A 15,287-nucleotide genomic window follows, 5' to 3' on the forward strand; every position below is an offset into this window, starting at 1 on the left:
CTTCAGACTATACTACAAAGCTACAGTAATCAAGACAGTATGGTACTGGCACAAAAACAGATATATAGATCAATGGAACAGGATAGAAAGCCCAGAGATAAACCCACACACATATGGTCACCTTATCTTTGATAAAGGAGGCAGGAATGTACAGTGGAGAAAGGACAGCCTCTTCAATAAATGGTGCTTGGGAAAACTGGACAGGTACATGTAGAAGTATGAGATTAGATCACTCCATAACACCATACACAAAAATAAGCTCAAAATGGATTAAAGACCTAAATGTAAGGCCAGAAACTATCAAATTCTTAGAGGAAAACATAGGCATTAACACTCTATGACATAAATCACAGCAAGATGCTTTTTGACCCACCTCCTAGAGAAATGGAAATAAAAACAAAAATAAACAAATGGGACCTAATGAAACTTAAAAGCTTTTGCACAGCAAAGGAAACCATAAACAACATGAAAAGACAAACCTCAAATGGGAGAAAATATTTGCAAATGAAGCAACTGACAAAGGATTAATCTCCAAAATTTACAAGCAGCTCATACAGCTCAATGTCAAAAAAACAAACAACCCAATCCAAACATGGGCAGAAGACCTAAATAGACATTTCTCCAAAGAAGACGTACAGATGGCCAACAAACACATGAAAGGATGCTCAACATCACTAATCATTAGAGAAATGCAAATCAAAACTACAATGAGGTACCACCTCCCACCAGTCAGAATGGCCATCATCAAAAAGTCTACAAACAATAAATGCTGAAGAGGGTGTGGAGAAAAGGGAACCCTCTTGCACTGTTGGTGGGAATGTAAATTGATGCAGCCACTATGGAGAACAGTATGGAGGTTCCTTAAAAAACTAAAAATAGAGCTACCATATGACCCAGCAATCCCACTACTGGGCATATACCCTGAGAAAACCGTAATTCAAAAAGAGTCATGTACCACAATGTTCATTGCAGCTCTACTTACAATAGCCAGGACATGGAAGCAATCTAAGTGTCCATCGACAGATGAATGGATAAAGAAGATGTGGCACATATATACAATAGAATATTACTCAGCCATAAAAAGAAACGAAATTGAGTTACTTGTAGTGAGGTGGATGGACCTAGAGTCTGTCATACAGAGTGAAGTAAGTCAGAAAGAGAAAAACAAATACCGTATGCTAACACATATATACGAAATATAAAAAAAAATGGTTATGAGGAACCTAGGGGCAGGATGGGAATAAAGACACAGACCTATTAGAGAATGGACTGGAGAACATGGGGAGGGGCAATGGTAAGCTGGGACAAAGTGAGAGAGTGGCATGTACATATATACACTACCAAATGTAAAACCGAAAGCTAGTGGGAAGCAGCTGCATAGCACAGGGAGATAAGCTCGGTGGTTTGTGACCACCTAGAGGGGTGGGATAGGGACGGTGGGAGGGAGGGAGACGCAAGAGGGAGGAGATATGGGGATATATGTATACATATAGCTGATTCACTTTGTTATAAAGCAGAAACTAACACACCATTGTAAAGCAATTATACTCCGATAAAGATGTTAAAAAAAAAAAAAAGTGAAGTGCTGGACTAAGGCTGCTAGACAGTAATGGCTCAGTCCTTGTCTACCTGGGAACTTGCAAATCAATCTTTGTCCTTCCCCCTACCCCATCTAAAGCAAAGGATGGGATCTTGAGCCATTAATCAAAAATCGGTTTGGTGTGTCCAGAGGGGATCGATGAAAATGACCGTGTAATTGCAGAAATGGAATCTGCACCAGGAGGTTGATTAATAAGGTGCTCAGGGAGGAGGGGCTGGGGAAGGGCTGGGAAGGCGAGGGGCAGCAAGAGCCAGTACTAGAGGGGCATCATCTCAAGCTGTTGTGTGGCAGAGAGAGTGGCTTTGCCACGTGTAGCTCCAGCCACCACCACTCCGTTGGGACTAAGGGTGGTAAGTAACTGGGAAGTGGTGGTGAGCAAATTACCCATAAAGTGAACTGTGACAAGGGTGTTCCACTTACAGTTCACAGAGGCCTTCGTATGCAGTCTTACGGGTCTGAATCACAAACAGGATTTTCTGTGATCAGACCTCTTACCACCTGCTACCCACACTCTGGAACCAAACAGATTCAGGTCACACTATATTCCTTGCTGACCAAACTCCTACCTTCTGAATTTGGGAGTCATATAGATCTGGGTAGTTGTTGATACTTGTATTCTTGTTATTTCTTTGAGGCTCAAAGAAAGTAAGAAATTCAGCCAAGGTTACACAGCTACTAACTAGTAGAGCTTGGATTTAGAACCAGGCCTGCTGGCTCTAATTCCCAGCCCTTGTTGCTAAGACATGCCCCTGGAGGATGCCTCTGCCATCACGGAGTTAGTACCTCTGCACTGGGCAGGGGCTGGGCTCAGCCAGCCTCTTAAGATTACCCTCTAACCACGAGTCTATGATTTTATGAAGTCAGGACTGTTTAGAAAAAGTGGCCACATGACGTACAGAGGAGGCTGGCCCAGAGGCTGGCCATTATAAAAGCAGCGGTTGACTCCTCTGTGCTCAGCCGTTGCCGTGACCTTTCTTGAAACCAGCCCTGTCTTGTGAGCAGAGCCAGTTACTAGGCAGAATAAAGCCTTGCGGAGGCTCAGTGGTGCCTATGGAGGCAGATGGTGGATATCATCAGTCATTCATTCGCTCACTGTTCATTCAGCAAACACTTTAGAAGACATTATCTGTGGAAGACAATGGGCTGGGAGCTAGGGCTACAAAGATGAGCAGAAGGACAGAGTCTTTGCCCTGGGGGAGCATAGTCTAGTGGTGGGGGGGACACACACACACATATGAGCAGATGACACAGTACGTGTGCTAAGTTCCACGATGAAGAACACACAGGGAGCATCTTACCCAGCCTGGGAGGTGCGGGAAAGGCTTCCTGGAGCTGTCCCCTGAGCGGAGTCTTGAAGGATGAGTTAGCCAGGTGGAGAAGCAGGAGAAGGGCAATCTGAGCAGGTGGGTGAGCGTGGGTAAAGCATGGAGGTGAGAAGCAGCATGGTGCGCTGAGCAGACATAAGCTTCTGCAGGCCGAGAGAGGAACCCACGGACGGTTTAAAGCAGGGCGTGACATGGTCAGAACTGCATGTTCTAAAGATCCCTCTGGCAGCTTAAACCAGTACCAGTGGCGGTAATTTGCGTATCTCAGCATCTGAAGCTCCCTTGGCCCCAGGTAAGATGTCCAGGTTGAAATAGATATACACAATACCAAATTAACAAGCGACTGAGGGCCACTTATATGAGGACAAGGGACAGAGAGTTAAGCTCGGTTCCACTGTTTGAAATAAAATGCACAAGCTGGCGGTCTCTGATCCAACACCTCCAGTGTCAGGTTTGGGCACCTGTTTTATCTTGGTATCTCTAGTACCAAGTATATTTCTTATGAATGAAAACAGTTGGATCATTCTGTATTCAGTAACCCAGTCAGTTAATTTAGCACCCAAAGGAGAAAACCTATATATTTGGCTGAGACAATTGGTCAATTCATTCAGGAGGTTTGAGCCAGTTGTGTGTGAAAACCTGACCCAACTCTTACTTCCCCTCATTTGTATCTGGTTCCCAAGACTTAGAGGGGATCCTAGGTGAGCCTGCAGTTTGCCCAAGCAGACAGGGCACCTCGAGGTGAGGATATAGCTTAGGAGTCCAACTCATCTGAAACCTGACTCCCTTCAGGCCGGCCTCCTCCCTTGGGTGAAAGGGAGAAGCGGCCCAGGCTGTGGAGCAGCCAGGTGCAGCTGGCACATACCCTCCTCCCTGAGCTTCCCTCGCCTGTCTGTCACCTGGTGCAAACACCTGCTCCACTGCATCAGGAGGGCTCAGCGGGACTGCACAGAAAGAAAGGCTTCGTAAGCAATCGGTAGTTATAAATCCTTAGAATATTATTGCTTAGGTTTGTGAACTCAAGGTAATTCAGTAGCTGGGATTCTTTAAAAGTGTTCTTCTTGATCAGTGTTTGCCTCGATCAGCTTCATCTATTGTCAGAGTAATTATCAAAAAGACAGAGAACACAGACCTTTCAAGTACTGTACAGGGAAGGCAGAGGGGCCTGAAATGGGCTCTATTTAGTGTCCGCTATGGGTTTCCTATAGCCATCAAGTCATTTCATCCTCACTCCTCTCATATGAGGTGGGTATTCGTGTCCCAATTTTTAGAGGAGGACAGTCTGTGTTTAGTGAAAGACACAGACTGGCATAGCTGCCACCGACGTCCATCCATGAACCTGGTAAAGGCCTATGGGCACCGCCACTGTTAACCCGTACTCACATGCTAAGGAAGAAAATATGTAAGGATGGCAACTCTGTTATTAGAGCTATTCTAGGATGATCTAGGTGTCATGAGGATCGATGCATCAGTGGCAGTGGGATGGAGAGCTTGGGATCACGTGCCGGGTTCTGCACGAGGGGAAGCCGAGCAGGGTTGGTTCCATTGGTTGGAAACAGCTGCCTCTCCTGTCTCGGCTCGGCTGTCCCTGCTGCTGTCCCTGCCCTGTGGGCCTCCGGTGGGGCTGCTCTAGGTCTCCCCTTAACTGTAGATCGTCCACGGTCTACATCCTGAAAGAAACGTTTTATACCTGAGGTCCTGAAAATGTAAACTGCTCTAAGCATTTTAGCAGGGAGAGGGCCTTGAAACCATGATGCACATGGAGGGAGTCCGCACACAGAGGGCGTCCGCTTGACACTCCCTGAATCTATGGGAAGCAGGCTGTGCATTTGTAAACCCTAGTGGAAAAAAAAAAAATGAGGGAAGAACTTCACTAAGAACAGAAACTCTAAGGAAGGATTAAACTACGCTTATAATGAATGTAGCAGTGGGGACCTATTTTAAAACTAGAGGCTGGTTTTGACTCCATTTGCTGTTTCAGGGAGGTGATGATAGTGAGGGGTGGAGATTCGCCTCCTGGGCTTGGGCAGCATCAGGGAGCACAGCGGAAGTGAGGCTGAGGCTCCAGGTGAGCCTGACCACGGGGTGGTTCCCACCTTCCTGCTTCTCCGCGGCCCATTCTTGCCCTTTGATTCTGAGTGCATCTCACCTTCTCCTGGGTTATTCTCAGTGTCTTCATACATGTGTGTTTTCTGGGTGTCTTCTCTCTTTGCCTGTTTCTACTTCTCCTGTCTTTTCATCTCTCAATCCCTAGTTTTGATCAAACAATTCTTAACTGATCAAAAGAGAGCTAATAATATACTTTTAGGTATGTTTTATTATTGGACAGTATTTTGCATTTTCTGCCTCATACAAAAGCAGGCAGGTGGGTGGAATGCTTTCTGTTCATCTGGAAAACAAATATATAGTGTTTTGTTCCACATACATGATCCTTGATTATTCCTACCACGGCTCCTACGCAAAGTCCAGATTTTGAGAAACAGCAACAGAATGAGTCCCAGCCTAGCTCCCAGCCTAGAGCAAGAGAGGACCTGTGGCTGGTGCCCGGTTTGCGGGTGAGGGTGAGAAGCACGATGGCAGGAGCATGCGCAGGTGGGGTACAGCTGGGGGTGTGAATAGAGACCCTGGTTAGTGACCTCCCCACCCCACCCCCGACAGCACCAGGACGTCCACGGCACCCTGACCCTCCCAAGGACTGAGCTCACCTGGCATTGGGCTCCCACATCTCTGCTCCTGCAGCCCTTCTGCCTGTCATGACTGGCCGCCCCCCACCCGGCTCTGTTCACTTGGTCGCCACCTGCCCATCCACTGAGGTCCTCCCTGACCCACAGAATCTGCTAGAACAGACTCCTTCTTCACGTTTCACTGTGATTGGAGGTGGGGTCTCAGCCATCCTGCTTCTCTGCTCCAAGCACAATGCCTGGCACATGAGAGGTATTCAGTCAACATGCACTGGCAAAAGGAAGCGGGATCCCAAAGGACAGAATCTTTTGTCTCCCATTCCAGCAGAAGGACATCCAAGTGGGCACCCTCGGCCCCGGCTCTGAGGTGCCCACCCTTCTGCTCTCCTGCCTGTAGGCCTGCCCCTGCATGCCCCGCATACCCACATGCCACCCACTCGCCAAGCTTCCCCCCATGAAGACTACAGATTCCCCACTCCCGGTGGGAAGAATCCTGTCTTCCATCTGAGCTCCCAGCTCCCTGGCCTGTTGTTACCTTGTTTGGACTCCCTTACGGCGGCTTCCACACCCCCGTGTTAGGCACACACCCGACCGTCACGCCATCACCCACACAGTGAGCCAGCCCCTGAGCGTGGAGCCTCCACAGTGACCAGATTAAATAAGTGAAGGCATCTCTGCCATCTCTTGGGAGAAGAAAAGCCATCACAGACAGTCCTGCGGGTTGACGGGAAGAGGGTGGAGGTCGGGGGCCAGCCTCCCAGGGTGGCGAGGTGGTGCTGGCCACTCACCCCCAGCTACATGGGATCAGATCGTTACACTACCTTGTTGGCCACTGGGTCTCCCGGTCCATCGTCGCCTTTCCCAACACTTAGCTCTGACTGCTTGCAATTAGTATCTGAGAGGCAAGTATCTAAAAGAGTCAAGCTGCGTTACGGAGAACCCCAGAGAAACTGCAGGGTGCAGCTCATCTCGTGGAGAGCGGCTCAAATGGCAAAAGTTGGTTCCTTCACCTACTCAGCTGGGCCTTACCAAGGAAATAAGATCAAGAAAGTGGTGTTCGTCTTTAGCATTTATTTATAATTGGAAAAACTGTTTGTTTGTTTTTCTGAGCAAGCACAGACCACAAGCACGTCACAATCAATTGGCTATACATGAATATTTTTGTCATTTTCTTACTAACAGCAGGAATGAAATAGCACCAAGAGAGGTGTGCGCTACACATACATAGACAATCTGTGGTTCGCAACAAAACCCAGGCCACAAAATCGTAATTAGACACTTCCGGTCTGCCTTGAGAGAGGCAAAGGCGTAACGGGAGCACCAGCAGATAACAAAAAGCTTTAAGGACCCAACGCACAGCTTTAGGGATCATCTTTGCAGGTGAGTGAAGCAGAAGGTGAGAAAGCTTCAGTCCTAGCTCTTTTGTCAGGGGAGTTCAGGGAACCACAGGGAAGTGTACAAAAATGGGGCGAACAGGCATTTGAAGCTTGGCCACCTTCAGAAAGGCAACACTAAAACACTGCTTGTGAAACTGAAATCAGTTTCAGTCAGCGCGTTTGGGATGCAGAACTAGACCGGCTGAGTTTTATTTGTAAACAGTAGAAATCAAAGGAGGTTTCTTGCCAGTGAAGTGACACATTCAAGAGTCAAAGCGAACTACCAACAGGGTTTTCTCAGTTGGAGGCACTAAAAAGATGGGGAGACTAAAGGCCTGAAAGGACATCCTACAGGTCATCTAAAGCGTCAGGTGGGGCAGGGAAGAAACTCAGTGCCTGGGGCCACAAGGTGGGTGGTTAACTCTACAATTGGGGCAACACAAACTCGAATCAGACACAGGGGTGGAGTCCTACGTATCCTGGTTGTGCTGTGGTGGAGACATTTACACACGCTACCCACTACAGCTGGCCCCGTGTCGGGCACACAGGCATCCAATGAGCGAATGTTGAGTGAATGGTCCCCTGTGCGTCGTAAAGTTTGATTTACTTGATCTGCAAAAAAACAGATGACTGTTCTACGGAGAAATCCAAATCGTGGCTAACATCAACATGTCTGACGAATGCCAGATCTCAAGAGAACGAACATACGTTGGCAGATTCTCCGGACAAAGTTAAGATCATGCTGACCGAGCTCTCAGCATGAGATTATCGTTAAGATCAGATAGCAAATACCTGAATCAGTACCGAGATCTACTCTAGCCCTTTCCAGCTAGGCATCAAAATCTGTGATCCATAAACACTGAAACTCACTAACGTTTTCTACCTTCCTCGGTACTTCTTCCTCACAGTTCCTTCCCTGGGACGGAAAGGAAGATGGCAGAGAGGCCTGGCCAAGCGCTTCCTTTCTGCAGGTTCTGTCCTCTTAGGAAATAGGGCCTGCATAGCACAGGCTCAATTAATTTGCAAGAGACTTCTCAATCAGCCCAAAGGTGACAAAGAAAATGGTGTAAATGGGGATTTTGCTGCCTGAATGGTCAGAAGATGAGAGAGCTTGTGGAGGCTCTATTTCCTCCAACTTGAAGGACCTAACGGGACTTTTGAGGTAGGGAACCGTGAGAACTTCACTCATTACCACTTTTATTACAAAAGAAAAGTACGCCTGAGCAGAGGCTGGTGTCACACAACAGCCCAGCGATTTCAGAATGACGGCGACAGGAAGCACCCTGGGGATGTGGGAAATAAAGAGTACTGCGCAACCTACACGCCGCCACGGGGTTTGCAAATGTAATTTTTCTAGTAGGTATGTGGGGTCTTTCCACAGCTCCCTGGCTAATGCCTACAGCACAACTCTAGCACAGCTAAGGTGGCACTGCTGCCACTGGCAGCTTGGCCACACAGACACGAGACACACAATGCAGGGAGAGCTGCTTTTATTCAGAAATGAGGTCAAAAATGCTTGCTAATCACATAGCAGGGAACTGTCCTCGTCTTAGGCTAAGTCACAGAAATTTCCCATAACCTGAAGTTCAGCATCTCCTGTCCTCTCTGAGGAACAGAGCAAGCAGAGCCCAGGCAGGAACAGTAAACATTGTCACAGTAGCCACTACATCTGCTTCCTGCTGTGTGTTTCTCAGAAGCAAGAAAGCCACATTCTAAACACACTATCTTTACACCTTGAACTTTCTTCCTCAGTCCTCTGTAACCAGTCACTTTGCAAAATCTGCAGCACTGGATAGGCGGAGAGTTAACAGGAAAACAATCTCCTCATTTTCATCATCTTCCTATGATGTCTGGAGTGTACCTACAACACCTAACCTTTCTGCCCTGGCCTAGTTTTGGTCATCAGTGGCACATCATTTACTTGGTATACGATTTAAAGCCCACTGATAGGAAACGAAATGCAGTCACGTGTTTCTAACAGAAGAGTCTATGAAAAAATTACTTAAACTTAACAGACGCAACTCATTTTATTGACATGAAGGCCAGAATATTTTTGTTTGCTTGTTAAATATTTCCACAAATTTTGTCAATTGCCGAAGCCCAGGTCAAGCTTCTATAGCGCGTGAGTTTTGGAAAAGAACACTTTTACCTAAAGTTCAAAATTGATCACTGGCACAGACCCTGGGGAGGAACAGGAGAGGGACGCCCTACATTCATGTCTAAGCACCGCCAGGACGGTTCCCCTGTGGTCCCCGGGCCTCCCTCCCTCGGCAGGTATATTCTCCCCCGCCAGGAGGCACCTCCCTGCACACAGGCTCTGGCTGGTCCAGGGGCCCGTGGTGCAGACCTGCTCTAGATCTGCACAGGAGGCAGGCCGCCCAGTCTCTGAAACGGGATCCGTCTGTTCAAAGAAACCAAAGAGCTCCTAGGACGTTCAGGACCCATGCAGATGGGAAGCCTCTAATCAATTTTGTGGCCTTTTTTGTTGGTTAGTGAAAAAGAAAAAAGAAAAGGAAGAGAAGAAGCAAGGGAAGTGCAGTGCATTACTCTTTAGCCTCAGCCAGCTTATTGTTCATCTCTGCGCTCTGCTCCTTGTCAGCAGGCGGGGCAGCGCTGGCGCCCTCCGCGCTCTTTTTCTTGGAGGCCCGGCCCAACACCACCTGCTTGTCTTTGGCCTTCCTCGGGGGCTTATGGCTCGCTGAGGTCTTTTTTGGTTTGGAACTCTGGAGACTAGGTTTCTCCACCTGCACGGAGAGACAGACAGACGGCGAACAGAAACACAGAAGGGGAGGGAGTAGGAGGACGAATTTAGAGAGAAGACGTGATTAGTGAAAGGATAACAGTAACAACACAGGACTCGGAGGGGCGTGGCGTGTAAAGCCTCTTCAGGGACGCTAGGGCATCCGGCATCTCCCCTCTGAAGCCCCCAGTCAGCCGTTCTGGCCGCCCTCTCGCTGGCCACACTGGCTCCCGCCGCCAGCCCTTGCGTCCCGGGCCCCACCAGGTGGACTGTGTTCTGTGATGCACTCCCTGCTGCCCCTGCCCGCGGGAGGACTGTACCTCACCATCCTGCTCAACTCAGGCAGGCACGTGAGTGGCTTTAGGCAATGAGATGTGAGCAGAGGTGATGGGTCGCCTCCAGACAGAAGATCAACAGTCAGCCTGTGCTTCCCAATGTGCCCCTTTCCTCTGCCACAGAGAGGCTGCTCTTCACCCTGAGTTCTAGATGAAAGAGGTGCCGAGGAAGAGAGCTGCAGCCCACCCACGGTGGGCCCATACTGGTAAGAAATAAACCTTGGTTGGGCTTCCCTGGTGGCACAGCGGTTGAGAGTCCGCCTGCCGATGCAGGGGACATGGGTTCGTGCCCCGGTCCGGGAAGATCCCACATGTCGCGGAGCGGCTGGGCCCGTGAGCCATGGCCGCTGAGCCTGCGCGTCCGGAGCCTGTGCTCCAAAACGGGAGAGGCCACAACAGTGAGAGGACCGCGTACCGCAAAAAATAAAAAAGAAATAAACTTCGTTGATGGAAGACACTGAGATTCTGGGCGGTTTACTACCACAGCAGGAGCCGGCCTTTCCTGTTTCTGAGCTCCTGTGCACAAACGTCCTCACTGAGAGGCTTGGGCGGGCAGTCTCGCCCAGTGAGCCCTTCAGCGCTGTCCAGCCATCCCCTCCTCCCCTCTGGCTGGCTTCCCAGACGGTCTTCCCCAGGGCTGCTGTTCAAGCCCACTTCCCTCTCCCCAAGCTACCTCCTGCCAGTTCTGCCCCCTCATTCCTGCAAGATGGTCTTTTCTTCTCTTTTTCAAGAACTCTGGGCCACTGGGTATGATGCCTCAATATGCCACCCTCCTCCCACCCACCTCTGGATTTACGTTCCCCAATCTTCCCTCGCTCCTCTACTTGAATCTTCTTTTGTCCAAAGTCAACCCCATGTCCTGGGTCCCACTTCATCTGTGGAAGGTGGACAGAGATGATGTTGGGCCTCACAGGCTGGGTCATCCACTCAATGAAGTCTAGGGGTTTTCAAGTCACCCCTGACCTGGAAATAAGGTAACCGATCGTCCTGGTTTGCCCAGGACTGAGGGCTTTCATGGAATATGGAATTTTCAATGCTTCACCTGGAGTAGTCTAGGCAAACTGGGTTGGGTAGTTGCCTTACCTGTAAACCAGTCCTGGGCCAAAGAGGAGACTCCACTTGACTGCAGGACTTTAGGGCAAAGCAGAGCAAAGGCTCTTAGGTTTTCAGACTTTTACTGCTATTATAGAGAGGAGAGCTGATAATTGCACAATTCCGTATGGCTTGACATCATAGAATAAGCTATGCATGTATGATTCCCGCCTCAGCAGCAGAGTCTCCAACATGATTCTCCCTCTCATGAATGCATATTGCGATGCAAATAAGGCAAAGCTCTGATGTCACTGGAAAATCCCTGAATCCACTGTAACTTACTTAGGAATGAAAATCATTCACAAACTGTTTATTATAGTAGCAAATTACTTGGAACACATCTTGCAGCTGATGTGACAGACTGAGAATTGCTGCTGGCTGGAGGGAAAGGATAACAAAAGGCAGGTGATGTTTAGGGATTTGGGAGGTAAAGAAGTGTCCAGTGATTGGAGCTGAGGATGAGGCAGGGGCTGGGTGGGAAAGAAGTCAGGCAAGGAAGCCTCCAAGGCTGGGTCAGCACTTCAGGGGCAAAAGCACAGTTATTTTAAGACAAGGGGATTTCGGGCTCATGTGAGATTTTCTGCCATTTTTGGGGGGGCGTTTCTCAAAATCAGAAGCTAGTTCTCTGGAAGCCTACCAGTCTTTAAGCTGTTTTCATTTTAGGTAATGTTCCTTTAAAAATTCACTTTGAATTTAGCAAAGGTCCCTGGTAAGAAGGCCCTCTGTCTCTGTGTGCTGTGAAGGAAAGGAGGGGCTTTAAAGAAGCCCTTGGGGGCGGGGCCAGAGTTGGCAGTACCCGCTTCCCCACCCCACCAATCTCTGCTGCAGTTAACCCCTCCATGCCAGACAGTGCTGATGGGTCCCCAGAAGTTCAGTCTCACCTTTGGCGGTTCCTTGAAGGGCTCGCTGTAGAGGCTGCGTATTCTTCTGCGATCAATGACCTTATTGTCAGCTGGGGTTGGCTTATTGGCCTCGCCTTTGAACTGGGCGCTGTAGCTGGTCTCATGAGCCATCTTATCATCCGGGGGCTTGTACTGGGGCTTGGCTTTTATGGGTTTCACGGGCTTGATGTCAGTCCATGCTCTGAACTCATTCCTGCAAATCAAAGAAAGCCTCAGTGATATGATACATCCTATATCCAGAAGCAGTGCTCTCACACAGGGCGGTGAGCGCAGCGGGTTCTCAGTGAGTGCTTGTCGGGCTGACTGATGTGTGGCTGAAGAGTGAACTCACTCTCTCCTCCTGCGTAAGTGTAAGTGTTCCTTCCTGCCCGGTCGAGGCAGGTTGTGACAACAGCAGCAGTAGTTCAGAGAAAGAGCACGGGCTCCCAGCTCCCACTGTGTGACCATGGACAGGCAGTTCTCATCTTTAGGCCTCATTTTCACAATACCTAACATGAGGCTGAAAAAACTCAATCCATTCAGTCATTTATGAGTTCAACACATATGACCGAATGCTGCTGTGTGTGAGGTTAGAGAGCTGTGACTGTTAAGTGAGACAACGTGTTGGACATTGTGCCTGGTACGTTGTGGCCAAACGAAAAAGTGCCAGTTCTGATTGAGTTATTTGTAGTGAGGTGGATGGACCTTGAGACTGTCATACAGAGTGAAGTAAGTCAGAAAGAGAAAGACCAATACTGTATGCTAACTCATATATATGGAATCTAAGAAAAAAAAAAAAGGTTCTGAAGAACCTAGGGGCAGGACAGGAATAAAGACACAGACGTAGAGAATGGACTTGAGGATATGGGGAGGGGGAAGGGTAAGCTGGGACAAAGTGAGAGAGTAGCATGGACATATATACACTACCATATGTAAAACAGATAGCTAGTGGGAAGCAGCCGCATAGCACAGGGAGATCAGCTCGGTGCTTCGTGACCACCTAGAGGGGTGGGATAGGGAGGGTGGGAGGGAGGGAGATGCAAGAGGGAGGAGATATGGGGATATATGTATACATATATCTGATTCACTTTGTTATACAGCAGAAACTAACACACCACTGTAAAGCAAATATACTCTAATAAAGATGTTAAAAAAAAAAAGAACTCTACAAAAGAACCCCACAACTAACCAACAAAACAAACAAACAAAAAGCCAGTTCTGTTCCTTCCTTTGTCATGATGAAGATGCTCCGTAACCCTGAATCTTTAAAGTTAATACTTCTCTTCAAAATAGCAGAGGGCTTGCTTCTTGTGCTACCTGAACCTTAACAATCTCAATCACTTTAGATGAAAATCCTTATGAAATGTCTAAATGCCTGCAGGTCATAAATAAGCAAGATGTACTGAACACAACCGGATATCACCATGGGGACTTGTGTTGGGATACATGATGTGTAAGAGAGTCTTGGTGGGTTTGGTGTGAATGGCTATTGGTCCTTACCCTAAATGATCCCTATTTGGTGTTTTTTGAGTCAGTGTGTCAGTTTGCTTCTTCATAGCAATCTCTCTCCTGGTTTCTAATGAGCCATATCTGATCTGTTACAGGACTGGAGAGTAGATGGTGACAGTGTTCAAAACAGGGTAAAATAAATGTCGCTGCTGATGTAGGCCACAGGGTCCATCCTGTTTGTTGAGTGCAAGACATCCAACACATAAGCTCTGTGGCTCTGAGGTCTTTATCAGTCTACCCTGATCTGGGGCCATGAGAAGCTGTGCTATGGGAAAGGAAGAGCCAGTGTACGAATATCTGTGGAGTGAGGCTCTCCAGCACCCTCTCTCATCCTCATGGTAACTCCCTCCTTCAGGGCTCAGACATGCGTGCCACAAACAACAGGCCACAGGGGACAGTAGAGAGAGCTCAGGCTGCCAAGGAGACACACGAATTCTAGCCCTAGCTCTGCCTCTAGGTAGATGCTGAGCAGGCCCCTCCCCTCTCTGAGCCTTAGTTTCCTCATCTGTTAAAAAAAGAATTGACCAGACAATGTCCTTATAATGCCCTTCAGGCTCTGAGGGCCTCTGAGTTGATAAAGCTGGTTTGGTGACACTGAGCCATATCCTGGTCATTTGAGCTCCTGAGGGGCACTGGCTCATGTGTGAGCAGACTGACCACAGTTTCTTAAGAGATCCTCCCGAAGCTTTAGACTTGCCTTTCCAGTGCAGTTGGGCCTACTTCTAAATGCCCCACCAATTCAAACTCAGCATCCCTAGAACCAAATCATCTTGTCTCCCCTGCCAAGTTGTCTACTCTTCTTGGATTCCCTCACTGCTCCATTGCGCTCATTCATTCATTCATTTATTCATTCGCTTATAAAACATTTACTGAGTGCTTAAGGTCTGCCTGGCAGGATGAACTCAAGGTGTGGGAGAGGGAGGGACTGGAGTTTACTCCAGGACAATAAGATAGGCTCCATGAAGGAGGAGGGAGTGGGGAGCACAGGGGAGGAGCTCCTGCACCAGCCCGGAGTTGGGGGGCGGGTTCTGGAAGGAGTCATGGAGATTGACAGGGAGCCGGCCGAACGTGGCGGGGCGGGTGTCCAGACAAAATGGGGGGCATACAAAGAGGCTCACAAGAGGCCCGGCCCCCCAGGAGGACCTGCGGGCAGCTCGGGCGGCTGGGCTGAAGCTTGGTGGGGAAGGACAGGAGAGGCTGGGCAGGTCATGAAGGTCCTGCCAGCCACGTCAAGGGGACGGTCTGGACTGTAACAAGAGTTGCCAGATGAGTTCAAGCCATGGATGCGTGTGGCCAGATTCTTCTTGGGGAAGAGAACTTTGGTAGCAGTGTGAATGGGGACAGAGGGGGAGGGGTGGAGTGGGAGGCCAGAAGGGATGTGCAGTGAGCCGGGAGGAAAGCGGAGACCTGAACCAGGATCGTGGCAGTGGGGACGGAACACGGCACTGAGTCGAGGGAAATGGGCGGGACTCGAACATGGCTGAGCTGAGGGAGGCCAGGCTTGGAGAGATATTTGGGTTTGTGGGTGGGGACACTACCCCCCTGAGCCGTGGAACCTGGGAAGAGAGGGGATTTGGGAGGAGGGCTGAGACCCTCCTGATTCTGTTAATGGCAGCCACCTACTCGGCTTCAAGGCTGCTCTTGGAGCCTCTCCTCCCTCCTCCTCCTCCCCCCATTCGCCTCTGTAGCCTCAACCAGTTACCGTGACCCGACTTCTGAGCCATTTCGGCTCTACACACAGGCCCAGT

General features: G+C 49.1%; 1 protein-coding gene across 1 annotated transcript in view; it reads right to left on the bottom strand.

Moving 5' to 3' along the window:
- MAP6 (microtubule associated protein 6) overlaps positions 1–15,287 on the bottom strand; it is a 79,190-nt gene that overhangs the window by 7,681 nt on the left and 56,222 nt on the right. The window contains exons 2-3 of the mRNA XM_027083423.1: positions 12,031–12,244; positions 9,530–9,726 (exon numbers count right to left, since the gene is read on the bottom strand). Of these exons, the coding sequence (XP_026939224.1) occupies positions 9,530–9,726; positions 12,031–12,244 (411 nt within the window). The remainder of the gene's footprint in view (positions 1–9,529; positions 9,727–12,030; positions 12,245–15,287) is intronic.

Source organism: Aethalodelphis obliquidens, unplaced genomic scaffold (genome assembly GCF_003676395.1).
Source record: "Aethalodelphis obliquidens isolate GAN/ISIS:26980383/991018 unplaced genomic scaffold, ASM367639v1 scaffold50, whole genome shotgun sequence".
NCBI lineage: Eukaryota > Metazoa > Chordata > Mammalia > Artiodactyla > Delphinidae > Aethalodelphis > Aethalodelphis obliquidens.